Here is a 15,027-nt window from a genome sequence, read left to right on the forward strand (position 1 = left end):
ACTTAAATGCTAACTTACTAATAAGATCTTTTGGCTCTTATGCTGTCGCGGAAATTTTTGAATGGGCATAAACGTGTTTTGGGTCCAATTGTGTGTGGACAACATATGGTCACAACAAATCAATACAAAGTTGTTCTGAGAGACTAGTGCAGTGCCTTGAAAAATTTGTGCATGTTCAGAACAGGCCTCCAGTATTGCTGCTTGCAGCTTTCCCAAGATGTGCGCATCAAAACATTAACATTAAAAATGGCTGATGCCTTGTGTGGTGTTACCAGCACCATGAGAAAGAGTGTGTTAAACCTGTGTTAAAAAGACATGTATGGAGATGCTTGTATAACACAGCCAGGGTTGCAATTAATGATTATCTATTGTTTTTTATTAATCTACTAATTCTTTTTTCAAGACAGTTGAATAACAACATTACAAAGTGCTCCTTGCTTCAAGTTTAGGTGCTTAGCAGTTGTGCGCCATTTTCAATTTTCATAGTTTGCAGAACACCACATGGTTTGGTCTTTATTATGAGCTATGTTTTTAGCTGCAGCCTATCAGTTTTCTGAGTTGGTATCACCATGGTTACTACTAGAATGCACAGATTTGATTGGCTGAATAGCATCTCGTGAGATGATTTACAATGCATGCAGCTGGTTTCCTTCAGTTGCTCTGTCAAGGTTTGATATTTCTCAATAATTTATTACTTGCACATCATCCAAACTTCTTTACACTCCATACCACACTTCCCAAGGTCCCCGACAATACACCCATCAAGTGTGAAGTCAGTCGGATAAATGGTTGTTGAAAAAATTCAAGGAGATGCTTACATAGAGACAGAGATTTCCTTCTGTATCTAGATGGAGCATTTCTGTCCTGATTGTTGAGATCTTTTCCGGGATGGACAGTACCCCCATGGTACCACAGGTCACTGAATGGGTTTGATTAGTATGAAAATGAAGTGGATCATATCCTGTGGCCTTTGCGGTCATCACTGTCAGTTGAACACCAATGGGAGATTTTGGATTGTAGTGTTAGCTTGCGCTCTCCAACACCATCATCAAAATAGAAGAAGGAATATCTTTTTGAAGAATGTGTTCATCTCTCCAGGAGATTTCTAGAGCCTTGCAGGATCGATGCCCTGGTGCATTGAAGCTGCTCTGGTGGCATGTGGTGGTCCAACACCCTAGGAAGGCACATATTAATTTTCTGGCTTTGGAGTTGTGTGCCTGCCTGCTCTCTCTTTTAGTCATAATCGCACATGCTTGAGAGAGAGAGACGGAGAATGGGGGAGAAGACGACTTCTCTGGTATTTAGTCCTTGGTTAAGTGCGATATATATAGTGTAGCCACTCCTGTCATGTGATGTACTCTTACTTGTGCCGTTGTTTTAAACTTGTATATGGACCTGGTGTAATCTTATTTAGTTCTATGTTAGTTTTGATTCACCAGGTCATGTCATTAACAGCAAACCTCCTCCACATGCAGCTTACCTATTCAAAATAAAGTGGTTCACCACTTCCATACAATTGACGTTGTGTTATCTTTTTTTGTCAATGTTTTTTCATCTTTGGAGAATAACTGGAGTTTGCTTTCAGCCTTTAGCATAACAAGCTGTGGCTGTGTAAAACAAACTGCTGTGGATTAAAAGGGGACAGCAAGTTACTGAGGGGCAGTATCCAAAAACATCACATCACAGCAAGTTCTGTGTTCTGCTTGTTTAACAGATGTCTGATCATTTGATCATACTGTCTCCCTTTTGTGGTACTTTCTGATAGCGAGCATGGTCACCGTCAACACCAGACAGTGTCCTAAAGTCCATTTCATTAAACCCCCTGCATGCAAATCAGGTGACATAGAGAGCACAGGAGAGATAGAGATACAGCTGACTGACTCTTGTTCCTTTGAATTCTGCTGTGTGATAGGCTGTTAGATCTATCCATATTGAGGAAAAATGTTAAAAGCTTATCGTTATTGACATCCATTTTAATCAGATCCCCTATCAAAGTCGTTTTATTGCTCAGCTCTATATCTATTCTTAATTTAACCAGGAAGTCTTTTGAGATACATTTTATTTTTCAAGAGAGGCCCAAATGTGTAACATGTCTTTCACACAGTAGCTACATGCCATTATGCTTTGCCTTAGTTTTATTAACAAAAATGCCTAGCCCCACCTGTACGTAATCCATTTGAGTCTGTAGCTCTTAGCAAAACGAATGAAAAATGTACTTAGGATGATCTTTTTAAGTAGCAGATGTGGTACTTAGGCAATACTTTGAAGCAGTCTCAGTAAGGTGTACAGAAAACCATGCCATTTCTGCGTTTAACAGCTTTGTATTTAGGGCAATGGTAACCCGATGGCTAGAGGAAGAGAAACTTTGTGCACTTGATATCACAGGTAGCTTCACTCAGTAGATTTTCCTGTTTCAAATGTTGAAACACAGACTTACAAGTTCTTGTGTTCAGGAATGGACTGAAGACAGGCAACTCAGGGTTAATGTTACAGTCATGGAAATTTATGACAAATTGCTAAGAAATATGAAAGTGTTTATCTTAATGAGAAATGGCGTGCCAATGGACTAGTCTTCACAAAACGGGTGCCTTCTTTCTCAGATCTGTTGCATCAGTGATTATTTTTCAGGCAGTTGTGCATAAAGTCATTCCCCAAAAGCTGGTATGCAGGGCTTTTCCAGACTAGTTCATTTATGATGCGCAATTTCAAGTGCAAGGCAAAATTAGCAAATGAGTCAAACACCTCCCCAATTCTGTCTCTCTGCTTCCTCCTCTGTGTGTGTGTCTCTCGTGTGCCTGTTGCCATGGTGATATGACACGCAAGCAGAGGAGGTCAGATGAGACAGAATGGAGGTGGCTGTGATAGAGGGTGGGCTGCCAAATAAACCACAACTCTAACAGCTGAATTGGTGAATATTTTGTAGCAATAAGGCATCTTCAGAAGTGCAGAGTTCATCTGTTGTTGGGAAAGCTACATTTCTTTGTTTAGCTGTGACAAGTGTCATGATGATACCTTAACCCTCTGCAGTGCCTCTCCAGCATGTCAACTAGTTGCCTTTTTCAGCAGGCTTGCCCTTGTGAAATCAGGCATTTCAGACCTCCTTCTCATCCTGCAGACATAAAAGAGGAGGGTGGGTTCCTATATCACTTTGGGAACTTCTGTAGGTGGCAAAATCAAATCCCTTCACATAAGAGATTATATATTTATATAGTATAGTATAATATAGTATAATTGCATATTTATGAGCTCATGTGTTGTCTGAAATTTATCTCGTCTGTTTTTTGCCTCATTGTTGATTGATTCATTCACATCCTTTGAAGACCTTATCTGTTGCTGTATTTTTCCCATTACATGTGATTTGGTCACATTTTTGACTTGTTTTTGGTAGTCAGGGCACCAAGTCCCTTTGAGAAGCTGTATTCTTCTTTAGTTATTCAAAACACTGTATCAGCAGAGCAGAGGAGCAAACCTAGTCTTGAAGAGGATATAGAAAAAAATGCCCTCCCCAGTCCTAACTGACACTAACTCTCTGCACCAAACATTTTCTTTTTCCGTGTGGCAGATGAGAACAGGAAAATCCCAGGTCCAGTTTAGAAACTCAAGTTGTGTTTTTTTTGCAAAAACCAACAAATTGTTTATCAGCTGAGTATGCACACTATGCAAGGCTTAGTAATCTTGAAAGCCTTAAGTACTTCTCATAACTGCATTATTCATGCTTTTCTGACTGAATTAGAACTGTTGTTTAAATTAGGACATGTTGCCTTGGTTAGGAATCGTTAGAGCAAGGTTTCAGTTTTTCACTTTTCCAATTGTGCTGTATTATAGAAAACACTGTAAGAATATGTTGATTGTGATGATGATTATTCCTCTTTTTTTCAAGACTTGTTTCAGTTTGAGAGTAAGAAAAGTTGTCCTTTATTTTTTTCAAGTTTTTTTTTTTTTTTAATATGTGGGGTTTTCTGATCTTTTGATTGCTTAAAGGCAAACATGAAATTCTTACTGTTAAAATCCTTGATTTCTTTATTACCCATTTTCATAGGAACAGAGGAGTGAGCATTCCTTACTTACTTCCTTCCTTCTTTTCTTCCTTCCTTCCCTGGTCACTGTATAAAAAAATTAATCAAGCAACAGTTTGTTGCTTTTGGATATATTCTTTTAATTTTTCTTAAAGACGTGGCAACTGTCATATTGTTCGTGGAACTGTAAGGCAAGTGATTGTCTTTTGCGCTGTGGGCACAAAAAAGCATCTTAGCACATTCCTCCCTTTAGGTTTCTCCATACAGCCTGTCAGTCTGTCAAATCACAACCTCCATCCCCACCTTTTGCCTGCTTGAGTTATCTGTTTGTGCTTGGGGGGCAAGAGATCAATATAATGTGATGACTTTTAGCGTTTTTTTTTTCACCTCAGGTGTAATTTTTCTTCTCACTCTTTTCTCACAGAAACAAATCATCGTGGACCCCCTGGCGTTTAGTGAAGAGCGCTTCCGTCCCTCCCTGGAGGAGCGCCTGGAGAGCATTATCAGTGGTGCTGCTCTCATGGCTGACTCTTCTTGCACACGTGATGACCGCAGGGAGCGCATTGTGGCTGAATGCAATTCTGTGCGCCAGGCTCTTCAGGACCTTCTGTCTGAGTACATGGGCAATGTAAGTATCTATCTATCTATTCCTTCCTGTTGCCACCACACAGCCTTCTACTCTTAACCCACAACACAGCAATTCTCCTAATGTTTTTAAAATTACATCAAAATCAATTGCATCAGAAGACATACAAAATTCTAAAAAATCTGAATTGATTTAAAAACTTTCAGCCCAGTTAAAATTAGAAAATCTAACTTAATATTTACCTCTATGATGAATTTCATAAATTTATATATTTAAGCAACTAGAATTTGCTTTGCAAATACTGTGGCGCTGCTGCAAAGACCAAAATCCAAGTGAATCCCAACGCTTACCTGTACAAATCCTTGTGGAAGGAATCATCATCATTAAGAGTTAAGAGCTGTCATCTACCCAATCATTGTTGTTTATGGTATTCACTTGTGTGTGCAGTTACACTTACAACAACTTACCTTACCTTTACTTAACCCATCTTGAGAGAGCTGTGTTTGAACAAATGAAAATCCTTCTCCCCAGGCCATTGTCTTGATAATAGCACCACTCTACCTATTGCATGATTAATCTATGGAAATTAACATTGCCACTGTGCCTAGAAATAAATTGAATATACAGGGCTGCAATCAGTAGTCTCTCTTGTTAATCAGGTCTTTGTAGTTAACATATAAATTGACTCTGTGAAATTGAACTTCTGACATTGTTGTACAGTGCTTGCAATTCCTTCTACTTCTTGGGGAGTTTGCTGCCTCTAGCAAGCTTGAGGCAGCAAAGCTTGTTAATGTATCAAATGCCTTACACTATAGCTTTCAAGATTAGGACCATAGCTGGGGTTAGACCCTGCAAACTCCTTAGATGGGGTTTGTACACAGAAGAAAGGCTCAACTCATGGCCCAAAACTCCACTGGGGGACCCCCCTCTGGGAACAGAAGCCCTAAGCACATGTCTGAGTTGCCTCTGAGACTAGTAGGCCATACCTCCTTTTACATAGCCTGTTCAAAGCAGGACTGTTGCACCTTTATTGTGCCTCGCTGTTCTGTGTACAAGGTATGAATGCAAAAGGGTGGGGGGCTAATTCTTTTGTGGGTGATGTTGCTGCTGTTGTATTGTTACAGTTGGTGAAAGTTTTGCCTCTAAAATTATATGGCTAGTTGGATGCAGCATTTTAAATGGAAAGTCAGCGGCCCCATTTGCACTTTTCTGTCTTGTGTGTTGATCAAATGTCACAACGTGGGTGGAGTACTTTGGCCCAAATGCGAGGGATGGCAGGCAGACAGAATCAGAATCATATTAGGACTACCTACTGAAAATAACGAAAACACAGAGAATCAGGAAAAATGCAAAATCAGTAGACGACTCGACAAAGAATGAACTGAAAACTGAACTTTAATACAAACTAAAGGGGATGAGGTGCAGTTGGAGAGATGGGCAGAGAAGTTCAGGGGAGGGGACTAAGATAAAGAAAAAGGAGAACAGTAAAGGAGCTGATGAACAGACCGGGGCCAACAAGACAAATTCAGAACAGTTGTGGAAGTAAAAGAAGCTTTGGGAGGAGAACACAGGAGGGAAACAATGCAAACGGATAACAAAAACCCCAAACACAACGATCCAGTGAGGACTACAACATAAAATCCAAATCTGATTCTAGACACTTCAGTTTACACTTATATATGCATATGCAGGCATATGCAGTTTGTGTTTCTTGAACTTGGGCCAATCTGTACAGTTCATAGTTTGATCCACATCCTCGGGTCACACTCCGGTTTCCAGGATAATTGAAATATTCACCTTGCCCTCACTTCAGAGGCGTTTTTTACCAGTTACCATTTTCTCATTAGTGCCAAACTGGTACTGTGCTTGAGCAACTCTCACTGGCTCACTAACATTACATTAAGGACATTTTGTTTAATCCTTTTTTATCACCTGTTTGATTGGGAGAGTGAGTTACTAGGTTTAATAGGCAAAGGAGGCATTTTACTTGCCCTAGAGAAATGGACAATCCTTATTGTTCAGTTCTGAACGGTGTGCATTGTAATTGGGCAGTAATCCAGTTACATAAAATGCTTCCTCTTTAGCATAGTTGAAATTGACTGTGATCCTACCTGTCAGACTTTTAATTTTCTTAACATTCAGCTGAATACATCGAAGATGTCTCTGAATTTAAGCATAAAAATTAAATTATATCTGGTTGTTTTTAGATTGTTGGCTACACTTGTGCAACAGAAGAATATTTGAGAAGAATATTTCACAAATGATGCTGCTCAGTTTAAATCCATTTTAGACTGATAATTCCACTTGGATTTCATCTAGATTTGTTATGAGCTGTAACTGGCTGTGAAGGCAGTGCATAAGTGAAGTGAAGTCTTCAGATGACAGATCTACAAAGTTAGTGTTTATTGTTTAAACAAAGAATCAGTAAAGCACCTGGATGTATTGTTCTTTTATTTCTTCAAAAATGCATTCAGCATTGCTGAACAGTAATTAAGCAATAGATTCAGCAACAGAAAATTTACTGTTTTGTTGTCAGTGTGGAAATGGATCATGTGGGTATTGAGACACACACTTCTAACCAGAATTAGATTTTTTCATTTCCCAGTGACACACTTGCACATATATTATCTGTAAAAATTATGCTAAATTGTTCACGATAAATTGATCTTTAATTCAATAATTTTGACTTAGGGGGCCGTGATAGACAATGCATCATTGTTGAGTTAGAAATATTAAATTATTACATATTGGACTTTGTCTTCTTGCTAGACCTGTCTCAAGAGGTCATTGCAATAGAACACAACTTGTTGTCTCTGGCAAGAATTTTTGTCAAGGAAGAAGAATGTGAAAAACTTTTCCTATAGGTAATTCAGCTGTTATAATTTTCTATAAAACTGTGTTCTCTGTGAACTTATTCTTCTCTATTTTTGAAAATAGCTCTGTTTTTAACCACCTCCCAAATATCCTTTCTGTAGCGGCAAAATTTCAGAGTGAACCAGTCATCCAGAGAAATCTCATTGCTGCAGTGATTCATTGTTTATTACTGTCTGTGAGTTTTAATTTTATGTGTTCTGTGCTGTTCTTGCTGAATTTTAGAGGTAAAATCATAATCTACACGGGCTTGCCCGTTTCATTTGTGAAGTGTTACCGTGGTTCTGTGGCTGTAATGGATGTCTGCTTAGGCAGGATGTGATAGTGGTACAGATTCTAGCTCTTACTCAGCGGTGGTTCTGCCATAGGACATATATCTTAGTGCACAAGCTGCAAATTGTTTGCAAATTTCCAGTTTGTCCAAATAACTGCCGTAGGCCTAAAAAATAGCAGCTAATTTTAGCAAGCCTCACTAGCCAACTTACTACCTATAGTAATAACGTTCCTAAGCCGAAGTAACTTCACATTATTTGAGTACAGTATTTTGTGGGTCTCCCACATCTGCTGCTTGGGTGCTTGGCCAGGGTATTTACTGCAGCAGAGAATTGGGCAATGGTTTAAGCCTGCCTGCTTAATGAGTGGGCAAATGATCTGTGTCTAGTAATCTGTCTTTTTGACCCTTGGCTAACTCTGCAGGCAACCTCACTGAAAATTGTTAAAGTTAGTTTTTGAGGGGAAAAACCCAACCTCTTTGGTAGAAATATTGCTGTGCATTAAGGTGGTACTTGATACTTGAGAAAGTTGCAGTACCTTTACAGTTTTGAGGAAGTAACTGTGTTTTAGTCTGGTTTAATGGTGGTTTGTAGCAGTACAGCAGTTTGGTTCAGGTCAGCAATCTTTAGGTTTAAAGTTTTTCAGTTTTCTTTTCAAATAGAAAATGTGTATGATTTACCTGACTACTGATGTCTTATGATAGGAATTCATAGTCTGCGTTGGTCATGAGAAATTATATATTATATGAACTTTTGAATGTGTGTCTTGAATACTAAAATGGTTGTGGATAATCATCACTTAAACTAACTTGGAAATATATTTTTTAAACTATTTAGGAGGCATATTGCATTTTGCATATGACATTGGCAACCTGATAATTGTTAGTTGGTATTGACAAGATTTGATTTGACAGTGCCTTATTTACAAAGCCTTTTGTTTGTGTGTTTAAGTTAGACAGACAAAGTTCAAAGCGGTCAGATGTTGCCTAAGTTTGCATGTCATCTTGTCTCAATAAAATCCTGTCCATGGTCTGGTATTACAGCCATGGTTTGCTCTCATTGCTCATCCATAACCCTGCTAGTTTATTTCAAGGTTCAGGCCATTCATGTAGCATTTCTGGTTTGCTTCAAGACAAGTTTTCTACTTCACTGGACTCCTTCATGCCACTCATGTAGCCCTGTATGATTTGATAACTCGGTGTACAGAGGACAGCATCTCATCATCCCAGTGAAGATGAGTAGACATGACAGGGATTTGGCTACTCATTTGGCCAGATGAGAGAAATCAATGAGAAGCATAATATGTCACTGTCCTTCTTGTGCATTTAATGGCCTAGTATAGCCTTTAAGAAATGTGAATGACACGTAGTTAGCATTGTGAGATAGCCATGTTTCGTGCCTTAAAGGAATGGTAGACCGTAATGACAGGTAGCCTGACTGTGTCTGTGATTTAGCTTGACAGATTAAATAAACCTCACATTGGCTTGTTGAGGATGTGTGTGCCGTCATTCTAAAGCTGAGCTATCAAGGTGCAATGAAATATGTAATTCATGCAATAAACCCCCTGTGAGCAGAACATACAGTATATCTGCATACTTAACACTGCATGTGGCTTGAGGGTCATTATTTTGTCTGCATATTATACTGATTGTAGATGGGGAACTGCAAATCATTAAACAGTATATTGCCATTACAGCATATGGGTTTACACTCACAGCTGAGGCTGTTGGATGAACTCCTAACTCATTCTCTTCCTCTTTCCCATCCCGTCTGCTGCTTCATTCCCTCTAGCTACTAGTTGTGTTCACCCTCCTTCTCAATTTTTCTGCCTCTCACTCAGGCTCTTTGAAAAAAAAATTTGTTGGATATCCATACCTCACCCTTTTTTTATTACGGATTGAAACTTGGCTTAATGCATGTTTGATTCTTCTGAAAAGATCAAATTAAATTTGTCATGGCAGAATTAAGAATGGCTATGTCAAGACCATGACTAGATTTGACCACTTTTCTAAACAGGGAGGAACCACACCAATGAGGGAGAAGAACAAGAGATTTTATTTTTGCTTTATGCATGTCAAAAGATGCTTTATTGTTTTATTTAATTTGATTGTGTTTAGGTTTGTTTTATCAGGCACACTGCAAATGTTAGAGCCCTTTAGGAGTTTACAACTGATACATCCAGGAACAAGCATGTCTGAAGACATGTTGAAATGCACTTTGATATATTCAGTTATTTTATTTATTCATTAAAAAATATGTTTGAGTCTACTCTAAAAAAAAATGCCCCCATGATTTTACAGAACAGCAGTTAGAACATTTAAAGCAATTAGAGTGCAGACTAAAAAGCCGAATTTCACTATAATACACCGTGAAACAGTCTACCTTTTTTAAGAGCTAAGATGTCATGGGCTTTATTTAACATTACATTGTTTTCCCTAAGCTGTGTGATAATACATTTCTCAGCCACATATTTATTACACTGTCAGTTTGTGTCAGTATGGTCATAACAGCTGTTCAAGCAGAGCTAGAAATCATTACTTTACTGAAAAAAGAAAAAAACAAAACAAGAAATAAACACTCCCTTTCATATACAGGATACTCCTTACCAAACTAGGTGTTATCAGTTTGCAAGATATGCCCATGCAAGTTACACTTCATAACCATAAACATATTTGCTTGAAAAATGTATACAAAATATTGATGTTATTTTCACGAGAGCAGGTTAACCTTACATACAAAACATGGAAAGAAGCAGCATTATCTTTTGCTTGAACTCTTACCTGGGAAAGAAAGGCCGACTGAGATTTGGGAAGGAGAAGGGTGGCAGATGAATACACAGAATTTATTTGTTGTTGGATTACTGGACATGTTTCTCTTCTCCATTCTTGTAGTGAAAATTGTGTACCGTGACCAGAGCTTATCTACTTGGACAGTGAAAAGTAAAGCAGCTTGGGGTTATGTTGTCCCAGCACTGCCACATAGTGTGACCTCAATTATTCTCTATTGTCATGACAGTTTGGCATTGCACATGTTGTGTGTAACTGTTTCCTCCACTTTTTTATTAATAACACATCTGTAGGTCGCAGCATCTGTCACGGTTTTGTTTCACACAAAAGACTGATGCTAGGTTGCCTTGACATATTAATCTGCTGACATTTAAATTTCTTCAGTTTGAAGTGATACATTGTCATTGGAACCTGCATGAGAAGGACTTGCCTGTTCACTGTGGTGGGACACCAGTCTCTCCCTTCACTTGCCTTTCCTCTGTATATCTCCATATAGTCTGTCTCTTTGCTGAATTATGTTTTCAGTTTTCTCCATCTTTACCATGATTATTTTCCTGTTTGTGCTCCTTTCTGTCTCAACAACTCACTCTTTCTTCATCTGTGTCTTGTTGCCTTGGGCATCTACTGTGAGTGGCAGAGTTTTGCTTTATCCCTATTCCTCTCTGCCTACGTAGTTGCATTTAATTTTACAAACTGTTTCGGTGGATCTAGTGGTGTACATCCAGAGCTTGGGAATCTAAAATTCAGTCTAGTAGGACGGTCTAAAAATCTTTTTTAACTCTTTTTATGAAATGGTAGAATGTTCACCACACCCAGTGCATGGCCAGTTAAAAGTTTTAAAGATTAAAGTGACATATTTTGTCATTGGAGGGAACTCACTCCAACGAAATTTGTTCTCTGCATTTAACCCACCCAAGTGACGTGCACACACACACAGCAAACCTGGGGCAGTGGGCGACCGCGTGCAGCGCCCGATTAGCAGTGGGGGTTAGGTACCTTGCTCAAGGGTACCTCAGCCATGGACACCGGGACGGGGAATCGAACCAGCGATCCACCGGTTACGGGTCCGACACCCTAACCGCTGATCCACGACTGTGAAAGCAGTTGGGTTTATCTAGTTGTAATCTCATCTAAATGCATAATTAAAACAAATTACACTCCATACAATGTAACAGGGAAAAGATTTAGTGTCCCCAAGGCTTTTCATATATTAACGACCTCCATAAAACAATGGTCTTTCAGTAACAGCCTGTCAGATAACGTTTCCCAGAACTGGCCCTTGATATTTTGCTGGTGAATTCTAGGCTTTCTGATTGGCTTTGCTGTCAGGTGTACCAATTGAGCAGGATTAAGAATGCCATGTCCTCATAAATGGACGTTTTGTAATTCTGTTACAGATGTTAAACCTTAGCTTTTTTTTTTCCTTTTTTAAGAGTTGCATAGGAAAATAACCTTAATCCATGGGTAACATGCTTGCTGTTTTTATAAACTTGGCTGCAACATTTGGTATTGGATGATTTTATTAGCAAATATGACAGCCTTTGTCTCTACAGTTAAATTCATATGTATTTCTTAAGACTGATATTGACCCGTTTGCCTGTATGATCTTTACTCCTTTGTTGTGTTGTCTGAGTCACAATTTGTCATCACGTGAAGCTGCATTACTGATTGAAGTATGTAATTTGCTTTCTTAAAAGCTCTCTGTTTTGGCCCTTAGGATTATTTAAATTCTTCAAATATCCATTTTTGTGCAGGCATGGCAGTTGTGATGCTGCAGAACAGTCTGGCTCACATTCTTGTTTTGATTTGGAGTTTCGTTACTTCTAAGGAGTAAAGAAAAGTAGTTTAGAAGCTCAGGTTAAAAGAAAACGCTTTGATTACTGTCAGGCCTTTCAAGCTGTTCTACAGCAGTTCGGCTACATATCTTAACTGTATCTTTTAAAGTAAATTCATAACAGCAGTAAAGAAACACATAAGACTGCTGGCAGATTAAAATTATAAGCACCACAAAAATAAACAAAAAATCAGTATGTTCTGAACGGAAACTGTAGAAACACTAGTTCTGCACAGCCTCATGGGAAGCATCACTACAGTTTCAGCTTTCACCAAACTTAGTGCAAAACAGTTGTGTGTTTGAGAGTATGTCTTTTTTATAGGCTTATAAATACATACATAGCTATATAAACACAAGTGAAATAGCCAGGCGTACTTGCCTCACCTGAAACACCTCAAAACTCCTTTTGTGTGATATTTGTATTTCATTCTTGTTTTTAAGTCAATCATATGCCCATCAAAAATCCAATAAAATCACTTGACAGCTCCAGCTGAGCAGCATTGATGCGAACAAATACAAGAGAAATTTGTACTTTGCATCAGTCTTCACTTGTGTGAATAAAAGAATAAACTCGATGAGCCTGAGTTGTTCTTACCTGAGTGTATGGATTTATTACAAACACAGGTCTGTCGACAGAAAAGATCTTGGCACAGTGTTTATACGTGGACACAGCCTAACCAAAATCTTGAAGTACCATTACATTCTCTCAGCTTTATGCAGTGTGTAATATGTCATGCAGATTCTCGTAATGTCTTTAATATTTCTCGTGTGTTACTCTAGGTCAGTGTCATCTCTTAGCTCATTATTATTAAGAGTGTCTGGAATCTTTCCACGACCCATCTTATCTTTACCTAAAGACACCCAGAATCTGCACACTTACGTAAGCCAAGTGTGAGGGACTGTGACTAACCATGTCAACACACATATTAGATTCTAATGAGACACAGAATTAAACATTGCTCCATGATCAAATAGCAGCCAACACATCCTGCTTTGTATGCCTTTAAATAGAGAAAGAGAGATTTGTTAAATGTGCTTTTCTTTTTGCTTCTCAGGAGCGTTGTCATACCTCTAATTATGAAATGCTGAAATCAAAAGCATTTTTATGCTGAATTACTATTAGATCTTTCGAGTCTGTTTCTCACTCTGGAAAGTGATAAGTAATTGTCCTCCAGCCACTGGCACAGTCACTGTTAAAATGAAATGAAAACCAGAATTACAATATTTCATTTGCAGATGTGTAGGCAGAGAATTACTTTAGCTTGAATGGAATGTAGACTGAACTGAAGTGAATATAGCTGTTGTGAACGTGATCGATCTTTAAGTTGTCCATAGTCTACCATGTCTTCAATCTATGCCCAGCACTGAAGCAGCTGGAAGAAATCCTGACTGACATGGGCAGAAGATTCAGACTCCACACAGACGAGTCCCAGTCTGGATACAAAGAAAGTACTCTTTAGCTGTCTGAAAACAATGCTAACCACTAGAGCTAACTGCCACTAGTGTGTTTGTAGTCAGGAAGTTGAGGTAGTGTAGTTTGTGGGAGATACTCAAAGTAATATGTCGATATTTGTTGTCTTGTAACTCGAAGCAAGCACTTTCAGTCAGAAGTGTATGCTCTTATATTTTAAGAGAATTGCGTGAATGTTTGTGTTTTAATAAAATAGGTATAATAGGTATTTGCTTATGGGAGTCAAGATCAATATGTGCTTTCTAGTAAGCGTTTTCTAGTGTTATTGGTGGCCTCATGAGTATGTGAAGCATACATTGGCTCCCTTGACTCCCTTGGAGTTCTTGAACCCTGCAGACTACTGAAGCCATACAGTCAGAATCATCATTTTAGTACCTCCCCCACCCAAACACATTCTCCAGGTTTATTAATGGTGCTTGCTTTCTGTAAGCGTCATTAAAAAAGAGCAGGTAAAAATTGTGGTGTGGAAAAAAAAAAAAAGTGGTTTATACAGTAAGATAACCATGTCAGTCTGTAATTCACAAGGTTTGCATCTTTAAAAACTCCAAACTGATTGATTTACTTTAAGTCACTTTTAGAATAAAGTTTATATGTCACTGAACCTGTCTTCCTAAAACCGTTTATAAGCCTGGAATGAGAGCTGTTGTGATGCTCGGACAATGGTGTTAATACAACATTGTAACCCCAGTACTAATTGTTATCTGTTGGTGACAGATGTGGTGCAGTGATTGTAGATAGCACCATTAACACTTGTGATGGGTTCAACACTACAGCACTACCCAAATGCCTATTTTAGTAACATCGTTGCCTGGATTCTACATGCTTTATTTCTAACGTCTGCACATAGCTTTGTTTGCGGAATAGTGGCTGATAGTTTTTGTCATTTGTGTTAAAAACAAGTCCTAACATAAAGAGAAAATAAATTTCAAAACATTGCTCTGTACTGTGAAACTAAATTTTTATCTGTTTTTTTAGGTTTATCACTCAGTTCCTCACAGTTTTAGTTCATCAGTTCATTCATTGATTTCTCATCAGTCTGTCAGAATAAACTATCAGTGTTGGTGGCTCTGAGTGAAAATAATGCCCCCCCCAACAAACAAAACTCCCATGGTATTGGGGTTTGCTGTGGGCTATTGGTCTTTTCTTGCTTTCCCCAGTGTTTGAAAATCCATTGTAGGTCAACCTCTAATT

At 38.5% G+C, this 15,027-nt stretch overlaps 1 protein-coding gene across 4 annotated transcripts in view; it reads left to right on the forward strand.

The window, feature by feature from the left end:
• ctnna1 (catenin (cadherin-associated protein), alpha 1) overlaps positions 1 to 15,027 on the forward strand; it is a 73,858-nt gene that overhangs the window by 13,656 nt on the left and 45,175 nt on the right. For all 4 annotated transcript variants that reach the window (XM_046406996.1, XM_046406995.1, XM_046406997.1 and 1 more), the window contains one exon: positions 4,441 to 4,644. In XM_046406996.1, the coding sequence (XP_046262952.1) occupies positions 4,441 to 4,644 (204 nt within the window). The remainder of the gene's footprint in view (positions 1 to 4,440; positions 4,645 to 15,027) is intronic.

Source organism: Scatophagus argus, chromosome 12 (genome assembly GCF_020382885.2).
Source record: "Scatophagus argus isolate fScaArg1 chromosome 12, fScaArg1.pri, whole genome shotgun sequence".
Lineage (NCBI taxonomy): Eukaryota > Metazoa > Chordata > Actinopteri > Scatophagidae > Scatophagus > Scatophagus argus.